Below are 14,917 nucleotides of genomic sequence, written 5' to 3'. Positions count from 1 at the left end.
CAGATAAATGGCTGGAAATGGTTAATAATGATATTGAAAACTAAGCCTTAATCACTTATCATGTATCTGTTAACGTAGTGTTTCCCCAACCTTTTTTTGTGTTATGTAACCCAGCCTAATCAGTAAACCAGAAATGTGTTTCATTTGCATTATACTGGATATAATTTCGCAAAGTCACTTAAATGTGAAAAATCATACCGTGAGTGACATTCCGCTATGAGTGTCATTGGAAAAGTAATTAAATAAATGAGCACCACTGGTTATTAATTTTTAGGTTTTATATGTTTAAGAGAGTAAAATCAAATTTATCCAAACTTGCAAAACCCCTGGGTTCACTGTGTTAACATATATTGAGGATCTCATTTTTTTGATTTTTTTAATAGTTTAGGATAATACAGACATAAAAAGCTATTTAAATGAAACGCTAAATGAGACTAAATGAAGTTGAAATTGTTATATGCTTCCTCATTCTAGATTATACTCTTTTTTTTTTATCCCCATCACTGTTAATAGGCACAGGACAGTCACCATTGCAGCATCTGATGACGTTAACATGAATATCTTAAAGATAAATAGAGGAAAATGCAAATGCTTACACTTAAAATCTTCAGACTTAAGCTGTTACACTATTTTACCTGGAGGTGTCAGTGGCAGAGTATGCATCCTAAAAATAGACTCTCATTAGTCACCCCCCTTTAGTGAAGTTGAATCCTCATTCTGTGTAATAGGTTGTGACGCAGACTTAATGGCACCGAATAGCTATTCTGGAAGCACTTGCACACTTCTGTGTAAGCTGCCTAGCACTTATTTTTAATGTGAGATTTCTACAATCAAACTCTTCCCCCTCTTACCGTTTCTGTACAGTACTAGAGCAATGAAAAATGTGTTGTCCTGGAAGAGCAGGATTGCTAGATTAGTCCTTGCTGGTCTAATGTAATTTAAGGATTAAGAGATCTCTGGGAGACAGGAAGGACAGTCGACAGTCTAGTGCTTTTCGCCTTCAGTAGAGCTAGACTGTGACCAAATGTAGACCACTATATAAACTCATTTCATGGGTGTGAAAAAATTCAAATTTGTTACTGAAATTATCTGTGATACTATGAATACCGTTTTGAATAACAGACAAATAAACGGCCAATTAAAGTGAGCACTACTCTACAATTTCTGCATACTTTCGAAATATCTCCATCTGTTCATTCTTTAACATGATATTTCATAAAAAGGATTTTATGACATTATAAGCTTGTTTTTGCAATGCTATGGAAAGTAGAAACACAGTACGGTACTATAACAAAGTCAACAATGAATATTTTTAAAAGGATTGCTACTTGAAAGTTGAAAAGAAAACGTATTTCCCTTTTTCTCTTAGATAAAGTTGCACTATATGAAAATGAAGTAAAACAAAATGTCCAGATAGTTCATAAAAATATATACTTCAAGATCAAACAAAAACAGAGTATTAAAGTGATTAGCTTTAGCTTAGTTAACACTTTAGCTACTGTATGTCAGATAGACTGCTGTTTAAACGTTTGGGGTCGGGAAGATTTTGCAGTGTTTTTGAAAGCAGTCATTTATGCTCACCATAGCTGCATTTATTTGGTCAAAATTACAGTAAAACAGTACTATAATGAAATATTAGTTAAATTTCAAATTACTGTTTAAGTATATTTTAAAATGTAATATATTCTTGATGACAAAGCTAAATTTTCAGAAGCCGTTACTCCGGTCTTCAGTGTCACATGATCCTTCAGAATCATTTATTTGAAACAGAAACCATTATAAATGTCTTTACTGTAACTGGATCAATTTAATACATATTTTTTGAATAAAATATTTTTTTTTACTGACTCCAAACTTTTGAACAGTAGTGTATAGTCATGATGGGCCATGGATTTTGGATTATGTTTTACAACACCTGATGTGATTGACATGATATTTGGAGACATAATGTGTAATTTCAATGTTATTTCATTATGATATCACTCTTTGGGGCTTTCAAGATAAACAGTTGCGATTCTTTTCTCATGACAGACCTTCAAGTGAGGGTCAATCATCTGGGTCTGTGAGAACTCAGCAGCAACGCCACCTCTTTGTACATCGACGGCTCCTCCACTTTCTGATGCAGAAGAGCCGTTGTTCACATCCATCTGAAAAGTGAAGGATTTCTCACTAGGGCCCAGCTTGATGTGTTTTTCTGTCTTGCCAACATCATCGGTTGAGCTCCATTCTCGGATCTCTTCGTCGCCGGTTATCCAAGGCATTCCCTCCATTTGAATCTCCTCTTGAGAAATTTTCATGGTGTATCCCACTCCAGCTCCTCCACCGATAGCCTGCTGGCCCTTTGGGTGGGATGAGCTTAGTGCTGCCATTATCTGCTCCTCAGATAGATCATCTCCTCCTCCTTCCAGCAATCCAGATTCCTCCAGTGTCTGGGACACATTAAGCTCTGCCACAATGGTCATGGTTCCATTGTCTGTAACTTGTTCTACCTTTTTAATGTCCACAGAGACATTTTCTGGAGTTTCTCTACCTTTCGTAAAAAATGCAAGCTCTTCCTTGAGGGCTCCAGATACAGTGTCTTGGATTTGCTCTAATGCTCCTCTAAGCTGCTGTTCAGGGTCTAGTGAGTCCTCCCTCAGGATCCCCACTATGGACTGTTGCAGGGTGGGAGAGACATGTACCTCCTCTTCAATTATACAGTCTTGGATATTGTCTCTCAAAAACGAGTGTTCGTATTCAGGTGAATCTCTGTAACTGTGACCTTGTTTGGGGTCGTCTTCCTGGTAATGTCGTTCATCAGACAGATCATCCACAACTCCATAATGGCTATAAGACATAAATCTCCCACCCTCCTCAGACTCTGACATATTGTCTTCAGGAGTGGAGACAAAGTACTCTTGTGAGTCTTGGCCATGTGAGAAGTAGGGTAAGCTTTCAGCTCTGGTAACTTCCTGAACCTGCACAGAGCCACTGTTTCCATATTGTGAGGCTTCAGCAGAACCACTCTCACAGGGTTTCATGGTCTTAGGGTCACTCTCTAGCTCCTCGATTTGGAAGAACATTGATGAGGGATCGATATTTGGTTGTTTAGACTTAATCTCCACAGTCTCCTCTATTTCAATTTCACCCTCCTCATCAGACTCCACAGGTTCTTGGATTATCTCCACATTCACTAACCTATTTTCCAAACTCCCCCCTTGCAGGCCAAGACTCAGCAAGTTCTCGATCATGGCTCCTGTTGGGGTTCCTTTGATGTTCTCCAGGGTCACTATCTTGACTCCCTTGCTGAGAAGTTCCTCCAAGGCAGAATCTTCAGACAGGTCCAGCTCCTCCTCGACTTTAGATTGTAAGACAATCTGAGTCTTGGTGGTTCCATCCTCTTGCTCTGTTTTCTCCACATGATATGTGACTTTTGAGTCAGGGGATGAGCTGACCTTAGAATCTAAACCAGCTGGTTTCATGACCTGCTGAATGATTTCCTCCATAGAAACTGCATCTAATACTTTTTCCTCACCTACAAACACCTTGTGTCCTACATTTTCAGACTCTCTCTCATCTTCAGCTATTGATTCTTTCACATCCCTTCTTTCTTCTTTCATTGTTGCCTTGGATTTTTTTTCATCTTGTTTGACATCCATCCTCATTGCTTTTAGTTCATCATCTTTCTGACCGCTTTCTTCAGTGGTGGTCTTACTCAAGTTCGCAGGAGGTGATATCACTTTCACTGGCTTTGGTTTCTCTATTTTTGATGCTGTAGAGCTTGGTGTACTTTTGGAGCCCTTTGAAGACTGCTGTGATACCTCTTTTTTTATAATTCTCTGATCTGTCTCCTCTCTTTTTATCTCAACAGAAGAGACTCCAGGTTTCGTGGTACTGGAAGCAGCTGCCTGCGCTGCTTTGGTGAAGGAAATCATGTCCCTTCTTGAAGCAGGACTTTGGTGGGCACGATTTGATACACTGATAGGCACAATCCTGGAGGGTTCGTGAGAGTGAAACTGACTTGATGTAGATGAGGTTCTCAGGCTGGAAATAGGCTCCATATATTTAACATCATATCCTGTGAAGGCTTTTTGTCTTCTATCTGATTGACTTACTGAATTGACGGACACTCTTGGAGTATAAGGATGGGTCGGCATTTTTATATCTACAGATATAAACAACACACAGTACAGTCGATAGATAAAAATTAGGAGGATAAACATTTTACTTTTTAACATCTCTCTAAGTATGCTAAATCAATAATTATTTAATGTTTGAATTGTTGAATAACTAAATAATGGTAATTCACAGTTGTTAAAAACATTATTTCATGCTGAATGACAAATACCTATTATTCTTTCTCTTGAATGCTGATTAGACCACGTTTGAGCATGTCTTCCTTCTTCTTCCAAGAGTGCCCTGATGAACATAACAATTCCAAAGTTTAAACGGGTACATTTAAGGTCAGTCTAAATACAGTAAGCAGGACATACATTATCGTGAACAAAACCTCGGCACTTCTTTTTCACCTCTTTTGCGAATGCTGACTACCTCCATGCTCTGCCATGACCATGCAAAACTCAAACAACATTAAGGTCAACCAAAAAACCTACAAAGCCCATGAACTTGTCCTAAGCAGAAACACAATTAAGATCACTACCAACACTCTTATCTCTCCAACTCTTATCCACCATTGTGTTTAATTGGGTAAACAAGTCCTTGAGCGCTTTAAACCTACCTTGACGATGCTTTTACATGAAAAATACATTGGAGAAAGAAAAGCGAAGCAGACTTTGTGGAACTACAGACAGTATCCCTGTGAAAGTCCCCTGTGATTCCTCTGAAAGACTAAACTAAAAATAACTGCCACAATGGACCCTGTCTGTTTTCATTATGGCTCACGATGTGCAGTTTTAAACAGATGAATGGAAAGCCACTTCTACATCATGTTTCAGTAGTATCCAAAAACTGCTACTATACAAACAGACCATCTTCAAGAGACCAACCAAACTTTTGACTCTAAGAATAAATGATGGTTGACAATGACATTTAATAATGTGGCTTAATTTAATAACTCCACATGCTAATCTTCCATGTGCATTAGCTAACGCATCAGACAGCTTTACAATTGAATGAAAATCATAAATCAGCTTCAGTGTAAAATGTACAGTGATTAGGTCATAAAAACAGAGGAGTTAACCAGTCTAAAAAGGAAAGAGGGGTGGGGCTGTACACAGACTTGTCAAATGGGCGGGCATTAATCGCTCTGTTGCTGCAGAGACTAAAAATACATCTATGAGGCTCATGTTGGGGATGGTGTCAAACTTGACTACTCAAATCTCTAAACAGACTATAGTGAAATGTGTATATTCACATTACTGCATGGAGAAAGTTTTAGATACCCCACGTTTTTAGAATAGTAGAATAAGGGGCCATTCACACAGAACGCGTTTTTTTTTTCCATTTACAGATGTGTGACATGGGAAGTGGAATGAAAGATCTTTTAACTTAAGCACCATGTCATGCATGAGGTGCTGCACAAGATCCCAGCACACTGGTCAAAGATGTCCATCTAGTGCATGTTTAGATAGAAATACATCAGAAAATCAGAGCAGTGGAATGTAAAAAAAAAAACTACATGACCGACGCCTGACAATGAAATACAAACATAAGACATTTTAATAGCTTTCAAATACCCCTGCACTAGTCCTTAGAGCTGCCATGCCAGCTAAAATCCATGAAGCAGAAGTAATTTTTGTATTAATATTTAATGTCACCAAGAGAATGTGAGAGGAGACTCATTTTAAGGGCACATAAACAGGTCATTCATCCCTATGCTTGAACTGACACCAGACCATAGACAGTACTTCAACAAATATGAGTTTGAGGGAACTTTAAAAACTGGATGGATAAAATGTAGGTCCTAGTAGAAGACCTCTGGAATCAATGAACACGTGTGAATTATCAGAAAAAGAATAGCTGATTGTCCTGATACGGACTGTACTCAAGCCTTGTGTTGAAGGCACTGCATGCTCATTTAGGGAGAAGCAGCATTTGATTGATTTTGTAAAAGCTCTACCTGTATGCAGCCACTTCCAGAGCAAGGCCCATCTTGATCTGTAAGAGATCCTGATGGTCCTTCAGCTTCTCTGAGATGGTGTTAGACAGCATTCTGCGCTCATACTCCAGTTCTTCAATGATAGCCTGTAGGACAAGAAAGTAGTTAGACTGTTTGCTTGTTTACACACGCACTCACACTCATACAAAGTTCAATATACTTAAAGATAAAAGGCTAGTGTTTTTTCTTCTGAAAGAAAGAATCTCACAAGTGATTTGAAAGCCAGTGGTAATTTTTAATTTAATTGGGTTAAGTTTGGAAAGGTTTTATCTTTCAAACTCAGTTACAATGCCTTTTCAATAATGCACTTAGTACAGTATACCATTTAAACAATGAAAACTATTTTTATCCCATCTCTCTCTTTCAGAAGCATGTCCACTTGCGTATTGATCCAAAGTATATATTTGGGTGCTACTGTTTGTGTAATGCACCTGTTTGAGAGCTCTTCCAACATCACCCCGTGATGAAACATCATTATTTATATAAAGAGACAGGTGTTTTTAATGATCGAAGGGTTATCTGCTTAAGTTGGTCCAAGTCATAAGACAAGAGTCTTTACAGTAAGTCAACATAATTCACAAATCAAATACACAATATGCTAAATTCAATGGTTCATACAGCCTTTAAATTCTCCTTTTACTCCAATGGCTCCACATTCTCCGTCATATACTCTTGGTGATCTTATGTGGTGGCATAAATGTCACCTAATTTAAATATTAGCTATGTTTGCCCTGCCTGCATATTAGTATTACATAGCACCTAAATCTTTTGAGTTGAATAATTGTATCAGTAAATGCTCATTATAGGCCAGCAACATTAGTCTGCTTGTTGGGTGCATATCTGTTGGTTTTGGAGTCTGAATATTTGGCACTCAATAGGCTAGTTGCAGTAATATGTTAAGACTGACATCCTCCATGCAGCCCATTCAATTTAGCCCACAGTGACACAACACTTTACTGATGCTTGCACTTTGCTTCAGTAACTGCTCATTTGTCATTTTCCCTGGAGAGAGGCAATCATGGGATAAACCATTAATGTTTAATTTTTCTAAAGCACATTGAACTAGAGATGATAAACAAGGATATTGGCAGTGCGGAAGCACTCCTCACTTGAGCTCCTGAGGGGCCCATTCAAAAAACAGGTGTTGGGATAATGTTCATCTACATGAAGTTGATGACTGCTTGGTTTCCGCTATACAGGTGCATCTCAATAAATTAGAATGTTGTGGAAAAGTTCATTTATTTCAGTAATTCAACTAAAGCTTGTCAGCAGAAAGAAGCATGAAGTGCTCTAAAATTTCCTGGTAGATGGCTGCGTTGACTGTGGACTTCAGAAAACACAGTGGACCAACACCAGCAGATGACATGGCAGCCCAAATCATCACTGACTGTGGAAACGTCACACTGGACTTCAAGCAACATGGTTTCTGTGCCTCTCCACTCTTCCTCCAGACTCTGGGACCTTGATTTCCAAATGAAATGCAAAATTTACTTTCATCTGAAAAGAGGAATTTGGTCCACTGTGTTTTCTGAAGTCCACAGTCAATGCAGCAATCTACCAGGAAATTTTAGAGCACTTCATGCTTCCTTCTGCTGACTTCACTAAAAATGTTTTTTTTATTGGTCTTATGAAGTATTCTAATTTGTTGAGATAGTGAATTGGTGGGTTTTTGTGAAATGTGAGCCAAAATCATCACAACTAAAAGAACCAAAGACTTAAACTTCTTCAGTCTGTGTGCATTGAATTGATTTAATACACGAGTTTCACAATTTGAGTTGAGTTACTGAAATAAATGAACTTTTCCACGACATTCTAATTTATTGAGATGCACCTGTATGTCTGTTTTGTAATCTTTTACTTTACTCTTGGAAGAACTGTGTGGTGTTGTGATATATCCTCAAAGTCCCCTCGGCAAAGATATATATATATATATATATATATATGTGTGTGTGTGTGTGTGTGTGTGTGTGTGTGTGTGTGTTCAAAAATTCATAAAAATATTCTTTCAAAAACTAACAAACTTTTTCAAAAAATACTCAGTTTCAGTAAGTCAGGAATGTTTTGAAAACGTTTATTTATATAACAACACTTTATATTATAATATTATATTTTCAGCATATTTATAAAAAAATGTTTTCGAAAAATATATGAAATCTATATTTAAAAAATTTGTCTGATCCTTTTTTACCTCTTAGGTGGGTCATTTTACCATTTTAGGGGAGGGGGATACAGATATTTTATGTGATTAAAACGACATACTTTTTACGCTAGGTTAATTTCACCAAACATATCTAATAGGTATCAACAAAAACATGGGATTTGTGCCTCTAATGTTAATAAAAAAAGTACACCAATGTGTAAATTAGTACAATGTGCCATGCTGCTGCTGCTGCTGTCGCATGCGCTCGCTCAGTGGGTGTGGCGCTCTTATCGGAGGAACATTGTACATGCTTACGCAATCCCCTTTTTCTCCAAAGGATGCCAGTAAATGTGCTTTTTATTAATAGAGGACCTTGTGATTGACTTTGACACCCACCTGATACTTGCAGATTTCAGCTCCGAAATTTTCTTGCATGTTCATGAGCTGCTCCTCGAGGTTCAACTGCACTTGTGTTTGTTTCTCAATCTCGCCACGCAGCCTCTTGAACTGTGCAGCATAGTCCCTCTTTTCCCTCTGAATGTCCTCCAGCCTCGCTTGGTCTGCTTTGATAGACTCTTCGATTTCCTCTACCTTCAGGCGGTACATGTCCAAAGTCCCCTGCCAGCTTTCAGTGAAGTTGGCCGCATACTCCTGCACCTCTTCCATCGTAACTGCTGGAGGTGCCTGGTAGGTTTGAGTCACAACGCGCACAGTTCGGGAGTGCACCTGGTCCCTCAGGTGGGCGATTTCCTTTCTGTGGGCATCTTCCACAAACTTATATTCGTTTTCGAGCTCAATGAGGCGATCTTCCAAAGCACTGTTGGTCTTAAGAGCATTATGGAGCTGCCTGTCGCAGGCTTTCAGCTCCGTGTCGACGCCTTTGCTCACCGAAGCCTCCTCTGAACGCATCGCTTGAAGCATCTGAAGTTCATTGCGCAGCTTCTGTCGCTCCATCTCTGCTCTGCATTTCTCGAAAGATAACCGCTCCACTAGTCTCCTCATTTCCCGTAGCTCGGACATGTGTTTGTTTTCCCATTCTCCAGACCTGTTTTTTCTGACTGAATTTATTTCGCTTACCAAGCTGGTATTTTCTTGTTCCAACTGTTTTGAGCGTATTAGGTACTGGCCGAGTCTTTGGTTGAGCTCCTGCAGTTGGAGCTTCTCGCTCTCAAACGGTTCCCGCATTCGAAACATTTTCCTTTGTAATTGTGTGAATCTAATAGCTTTGGTTTACGCTTAAATGTGCTGAGTTTATCAGTTATTTCGTTGTCATCGGCGTTCGAAGCGCAGGGCGGAGGCAGAGTCGAGCAAGTGCGGAGGATTTCAGCTGATCACACGTCCCATTAGCGAGTCCTACTACGGTGACGGTTTAGCTTATGAATATTAATTACGCAACGCGACGCACGCCCAGTAGGGCTAAGTGATTTGCTGAAACAAATATGCGCGAGACAGTTGAATATAAATTAGGTTATGTGACTGGACGCTCCGGAAAGTTTGCTTAACAACGTCCGCACGCTGTAATTAATATTCATAACTCTGTCCATAGCCGTAGTAGGTTGTACAAACTCCGTCCCGTCCAGTGAGGTGTTTGAACGAGTGCGTCTTTATAGTTCTATGGTGGGATATGAGATGGCTCGCCCATGTGGAGAAAAATGGACAATGCACTCCCTCTTGTACAGCCTCAGTTGCGCAAAGTGCCACTCTCGGTAATAGCCATATACAAGACAGTTAAGATTTATTACAGTTGTATGAATTGCACTGCAGCGTTACTTCCGTCTTCAGTTGTAAGAAAGGTGGTAAACCGTTGAGTTTTAATATAATAAAGTCTCGTCTCGATGGACATTAGTCGCGAAATTGTAGTTGTAACACGTAGGTTCATCTGTGTTGGTTATTGCAATAGTTTCGCTGTGTAAATATAAAGAAAATGTTGCCTAAATCGTAAACTCTTTTTCTTTAGGTATGTCACACGTGGTTTATGTATTTATTTTACTAGGCTTTGGTCCTTTCCGACAATATGTTGTGAATCCAAGTTGGGAGGCAGCTAAGGTACTAGCCATTTTTGATAAGCAGGTGTTGGTCATGTCTAGACCCTTTTAAAATAACTTTAATGCTTATTGAATTCTGAAGTGTGTTTGAGTAATATGGCCAAATTAAAGGAGTAATCAACCCATTCGAATCACGTATTTTAACTTCTTAAGTGAAGAAAACAAGAAGCACCACTTTTAATTACTTTAATTGTGCATTTGTCTTTTTTTGTAGCTTACGTTTTCACAAAATGCTAATTTAAGGTGAACTGTTCCTTTAAGAATACAAATAGTATGTGTGACCCTGGACCACGAAACCAGTCATAAGGGTCCATTTTTTTTTTACAATTGACATTTATACATCATCTGAAAGCTGATAGGATTTGTTAGGATAGGACAGTATTTGACCGAGATACAACTATTTGAAAATCTGGAATCTGAGGGTGCAAAAAAATCCAAATACTGAGAAAATCGCCTTTAAAGTTATCCAAATGAAGTTCTTAGCCATGTATATTACTAATCAAAAAAGAAGTTTTGATATATTTATGGTAGGAAATTTACAAAATGTCTTCATGGAACACGATCTTTACTCAATATCCTAATGATTTTTGGCATTTAAGAAAAATCGATCATTTTTACCCATACAATGTTTTTTTGGCTATTACTAAAAATATACCCCAGCGACTTAAAACTGGTTTTGTGCTCCAGGGTCACATCTTAAACTGATGTACATGATATAAACCCAAATAAATGTGCTTACAATTGAATGTACTGTAAAGTCATTATAACGTCTCATCAGTCAGATGGACCCATTATGGCCACACTTTTGTTATTCAAGCAGGGTTTGAAGATGGCAGGACTTGGATTGGGTTTAGAAGTTCATATTAATTTAAGGAGATTCCTGTCAGTTATGCAAAATCCCAACAAGTCCTTGATATATGGCAGACGATGACTCCAAAGGTAACGTTAAACAGGTAACTTCGTAACAGAGGAGGGATTACTAGATGCTTTGTTAAATGTTTTGAGATGACATGGCTTAAAACTAAAGGTATTCTTGTTACGTTTGATACAAAATAGTGATAAAGACATTTTCTTTTTGTGATGGGCAGGTTGTTATCCATTTGGGCATAGCTCCAGGAGCCAAATGCATCACACTGGAGCAAACAGGAAAGAACCACTGCTACAAAGACAGGGATGTAAGTGGTCTGTGCCCTGACCATCACTGCTGCATTGAGGAAGGACCAGAACGACTGGACTCCATCATAGACATGAGCAAAGCATTAGCAAGCATTCAAAAAAAGTACAGGGCTTGATGTCATCTACTCCAGGGACGCTGGGAGGTAATATGAAAAATATAATTTATCTATAAAAGATCATTGTGTGTTCATTTAAGGTCCTGTACAATTAATTCAACAAATTATTGAGTTTATTTGCTACTTTAAGTGAATATTGTCGTTAAGCTAACAAATGTTGAAATAGCATGCATACAGTATACTAAAGCAAGTTAACAACCTGCAGGTACCAGTGTGATTTTGTATACTACTATTTGCCGTACCATGGGCGGGGAAAGGCTGTGCTGATCCATGTGCCAGCCTCAGGCAGCCTGGCAAGCCCAGAGAAACTGGTACCCCAACTCCAGACCATCATCCAGGCTCTGTTACGCCAGCTGGACTGCCCTGAACACACAACCATGGACAGCAAGCAGGTAGAAAACACTGAAGAAAAAATTCTCCACAAAACATGATCCTAACACAGATTACATAGCAGAAATTCAATAAGTGACACTCAACACAGGCCTTCAGACTCATTCATTTTTTTTATTCAAAATTTAAGAAAAAAAGAAAATACATGAAAATTCTTCAGATATACATTAAGCCAATGGCATGTAAAAAGTCTACGTCTCAACTGGAGGTGAAGAGAAAACTGAAAAACAGGAGGCCTTAGATACATAACTTACAAGAAGATGAGAGTACCAGCCAAGCTGTTTCACCATCAGTTTCTACCAATCAATGCAATGACAGAGATTATTTTTCCTCCTTTTTTTTTTGTGAAAGGAAAATAAAAAGTGTTATTAAACTCTTTTCAGTACAGTAGATCAAGGCCCCTTTTGAAATTTGTCGGAATGCCAAGCAAAAACAACAGTGCCTGGGAAATGATGTCTGTGAAACCTCAAGCTCATTATTGCAATTAAAATGCATACATGCATCTTTTCTAAACCTGAGGTTTTGCATTATCAAGAAATATAATAAAATAATAATAGTTCTTATGATAGTTGAGGGAATTTTTTTTTTCAGTCAATCTACCTTCAGGTTTGCAGAGAACTTGCACTGCAACATAAGCTATTTCTACTGTAAACTCTTCTCTTTTTATTTTAAATTCTAGTCATGTTCTCTCTGTGTGTCATGACTACCCGTAATCTACCGGACATCGCTGTCCTATTTGTGTCTGTGTATATGTGTGTTTCTGTAGATCTGTAACCTACTGGTAACTAAGTAACCTTGGCAGCATTCAATGAAAACTGACATTCACTTTGCAACAGGCCAATGCCTTTGTCCATATTCCTTACAGGAAGAAAAAAAGAAACAGAAATAAATAGTGATATCTATTATTTTCCCATTATAAACACATCAAAGTCTTAATCACTACATCTACATGTGATACACTCCCACCCATATACATACGCAACAATACAAGCACAAGGGCTTTTATAGAATGGTTATTTTGATCATCTTGTACCACACAGAATAATATTCTTTTCTAACAATGTGCCTTTCAGCATCCCGCCCAGGTCTCTTCCTACTAGTGCCCTCATTTCCAACCCCTGGAGTTTAAAAGATCCAAAATATTAAAGTCAAAGAACATTTTAAGTGCCATGAAACAGAACGACTAGGGGCTGTAAGACCGTGACTTTCTCTGAATCCACTTTGCATTTTAATCATCTGACCCATCGCTTTTCAGCGGTTGTTTGGAGAAAGAAAGCAAGCATGTTGGTTAGATCCACCACCTACCCAATGCTATTGGCCAGACTATTTGTAGTCTCCGTAAAGCAGCATGTTGTCAGCAGCAGTAGAAAAGAGAGGCAAAACGACAGCCCTTTCTCTCTCTGGAGAATGATGTCGATGAATACGCTGACAACAATTGGCCCTTTATACATGGTCTGTATGCATCTGACCAAACAAATCAGCTGGAATGTTTTTCCAGGTAGGTTTATGAGAAGGGAAAAAATCCACTGGTTTGTTGTAAGAAAGTGTTATGAAATCCACATTATGCATTCAATCGTTATGCCAAAAGGTATTAGAACAGACTGCAGAAAAAGAGAAGGATGATTCCATTGTAATAGAAACAGTGGTATTTATGAACCAGGTGTAGTTATCAGTGTGCATTAAAGTCACCTTCAATTATAGGTCATTGACAAAAGTAGGAGAACGACATTGTTGTGCAAAAGCACAGTGTGTCTGAGAAGGGCATGCTGGGAAACAGGATGTCCAGTGCCATGATCTGTCGGTGCTGCAGATGAATTCTTACTGAACAAGATCATTTAAGCTAATGAAATTGAATGGAAACAATACCATGAACAGTTTTTCTTGTTCTACATCCAATCCTCTATGCCTCAGCTGTACTTTATATTAATGATGTAATGTTAATTGCATGAATTATACTTCACGTGACACTTTTCTTTCTGCAACTGTTTTAAAAATTAAAGCCATTGTTTTTTCAAAAGATTACCATTGAAGCTTAACTCGCATAGCAAGTAACTCAATGTGAGGATAATTTATTTGCTAGCATATGCCCCCTTTACTTAAGATATACTTTCCTAAACCTTTATGAACGGTTTAATCGATTAGATGGTGGATAAGAGGAGATCACTGAAGAAGAATATTAAATACAAAAGAAAACACTGATAGCAACTATGTTTATCTCTATGGTCCATCGTGATGGAACCATCTGGTGAATTAGGTATTTTAATATGATCATTTAAAAAGTATTGCAGCATGATTGAAATCAGTGGTATTTTTGTGTTGCTGGGCATGTGATAAGGGATGCAAGAGACACACCATTAGGAATCCCATAGGCATGTTAGCTCACACCATGACTTCCTCTCTCCATTCCTGGAAGCTTGTGCTCTGTGGTGCTTAAAGATTATTATTATTTTTTTAATCAGAGACAAGACAGACAGAGGATGATAATGTGTCCTCTACAGGAAAAAAAGCGAGATGTACTTTATCAATTCATCACTTACACATTTAAAATAAAAGAGAATGAGGTAGATAGATGCTGAAGGAAATGAAAAAAGAAAGTCCCCCAGTCATGACATCATGGAAAATGCATCTAGAATTCAGATTTTATACTAAATCATAAGGGCATCTGTACAGTGATTTCAACTGGTATCACCAAAAAGAAAGATAAATAAATACCCCTTTAAAGGGGGAAAATAACCTTCTATGACAGGATAAATACGTTCTGGGTAACATTCCCAAATGCACATGGAGAAATCCTTCAAAATAAAACTTTTTAAAGCCAACTAGCCAGGGAACCCTGCTGTTTTATTTAGCATTCTTTGAGGAAACCGATCACTTTTCTGAAGTTGAACCCATTCTTATTTGGTTACAGATGGCGTATTTCATCGGGAACGTTAGTGCTCATTCCATGGATTGA

The 14,917-nt window shown here is 38.3% G+C and overlaps 1 protein-coding gene and 1 pseudogene across 1 annotated transcript; one reads left to right on the top strand and one right to left on the bottom strand.

Annotated features, from left to right (window-relative positions):
• Positions 1–1,829: 1,829 nt before the first annotated feature.
• LOC107583746 (synemin-like) lies at positions 1,830–9,580 on the bottom strand. The gene is made up of 4 exons (XM_016270044.1): positions 8,634–9,580; positions 6,059–6,183; positions 4,328–4,398; positions 1,830–4,144 (listed from the first exon to the last, which is right to left on the bottom strand). The coding sequence occupies exons 1-4, from the start codon at positions 9,429–9,431 to the stop codon at positions 1,980–1,982; spliced, it is 3,159 nt and encodes a 1,052-aa protein (XP_016125530.1). The 5' UTR covers positions 9,432–9,580; the 3' UTR covers positions 1,830–1,979.
• A 228-nt stretch (positions 9,581–9,808) lies between these two features.
• Positions 9,809–12,005, top strand: LOC107583857 (pyroglutamyl-peptidase 1-like protein; annotated as a pseudogene).
• Positions 12,006–14,917: the final 2,912 nt, after the last annotated feature.

This window comes from Sinocyclocheilus grahami, unplaced genomic scaffold (genome assembly GCF_001515645.1).
Source record: "Sinocyclocheilus grahami isolate Dianchi unplaced genomic scaffold, SAMN03320097.WGS_v1.1 scaffold55.1, whole genome shotgun sequence".
NCBI lineage: Eukaryota > Metazoa > Chordata > Actinopteri > Cypriniformes > Cyprinidae > Sinocyclocheilus > Sinocyclocheilus grahami.
Note: the sequence above shows the minus strand (reverse complement) of the source record. Positions and strands in the feature narration are given on the sequence as shown.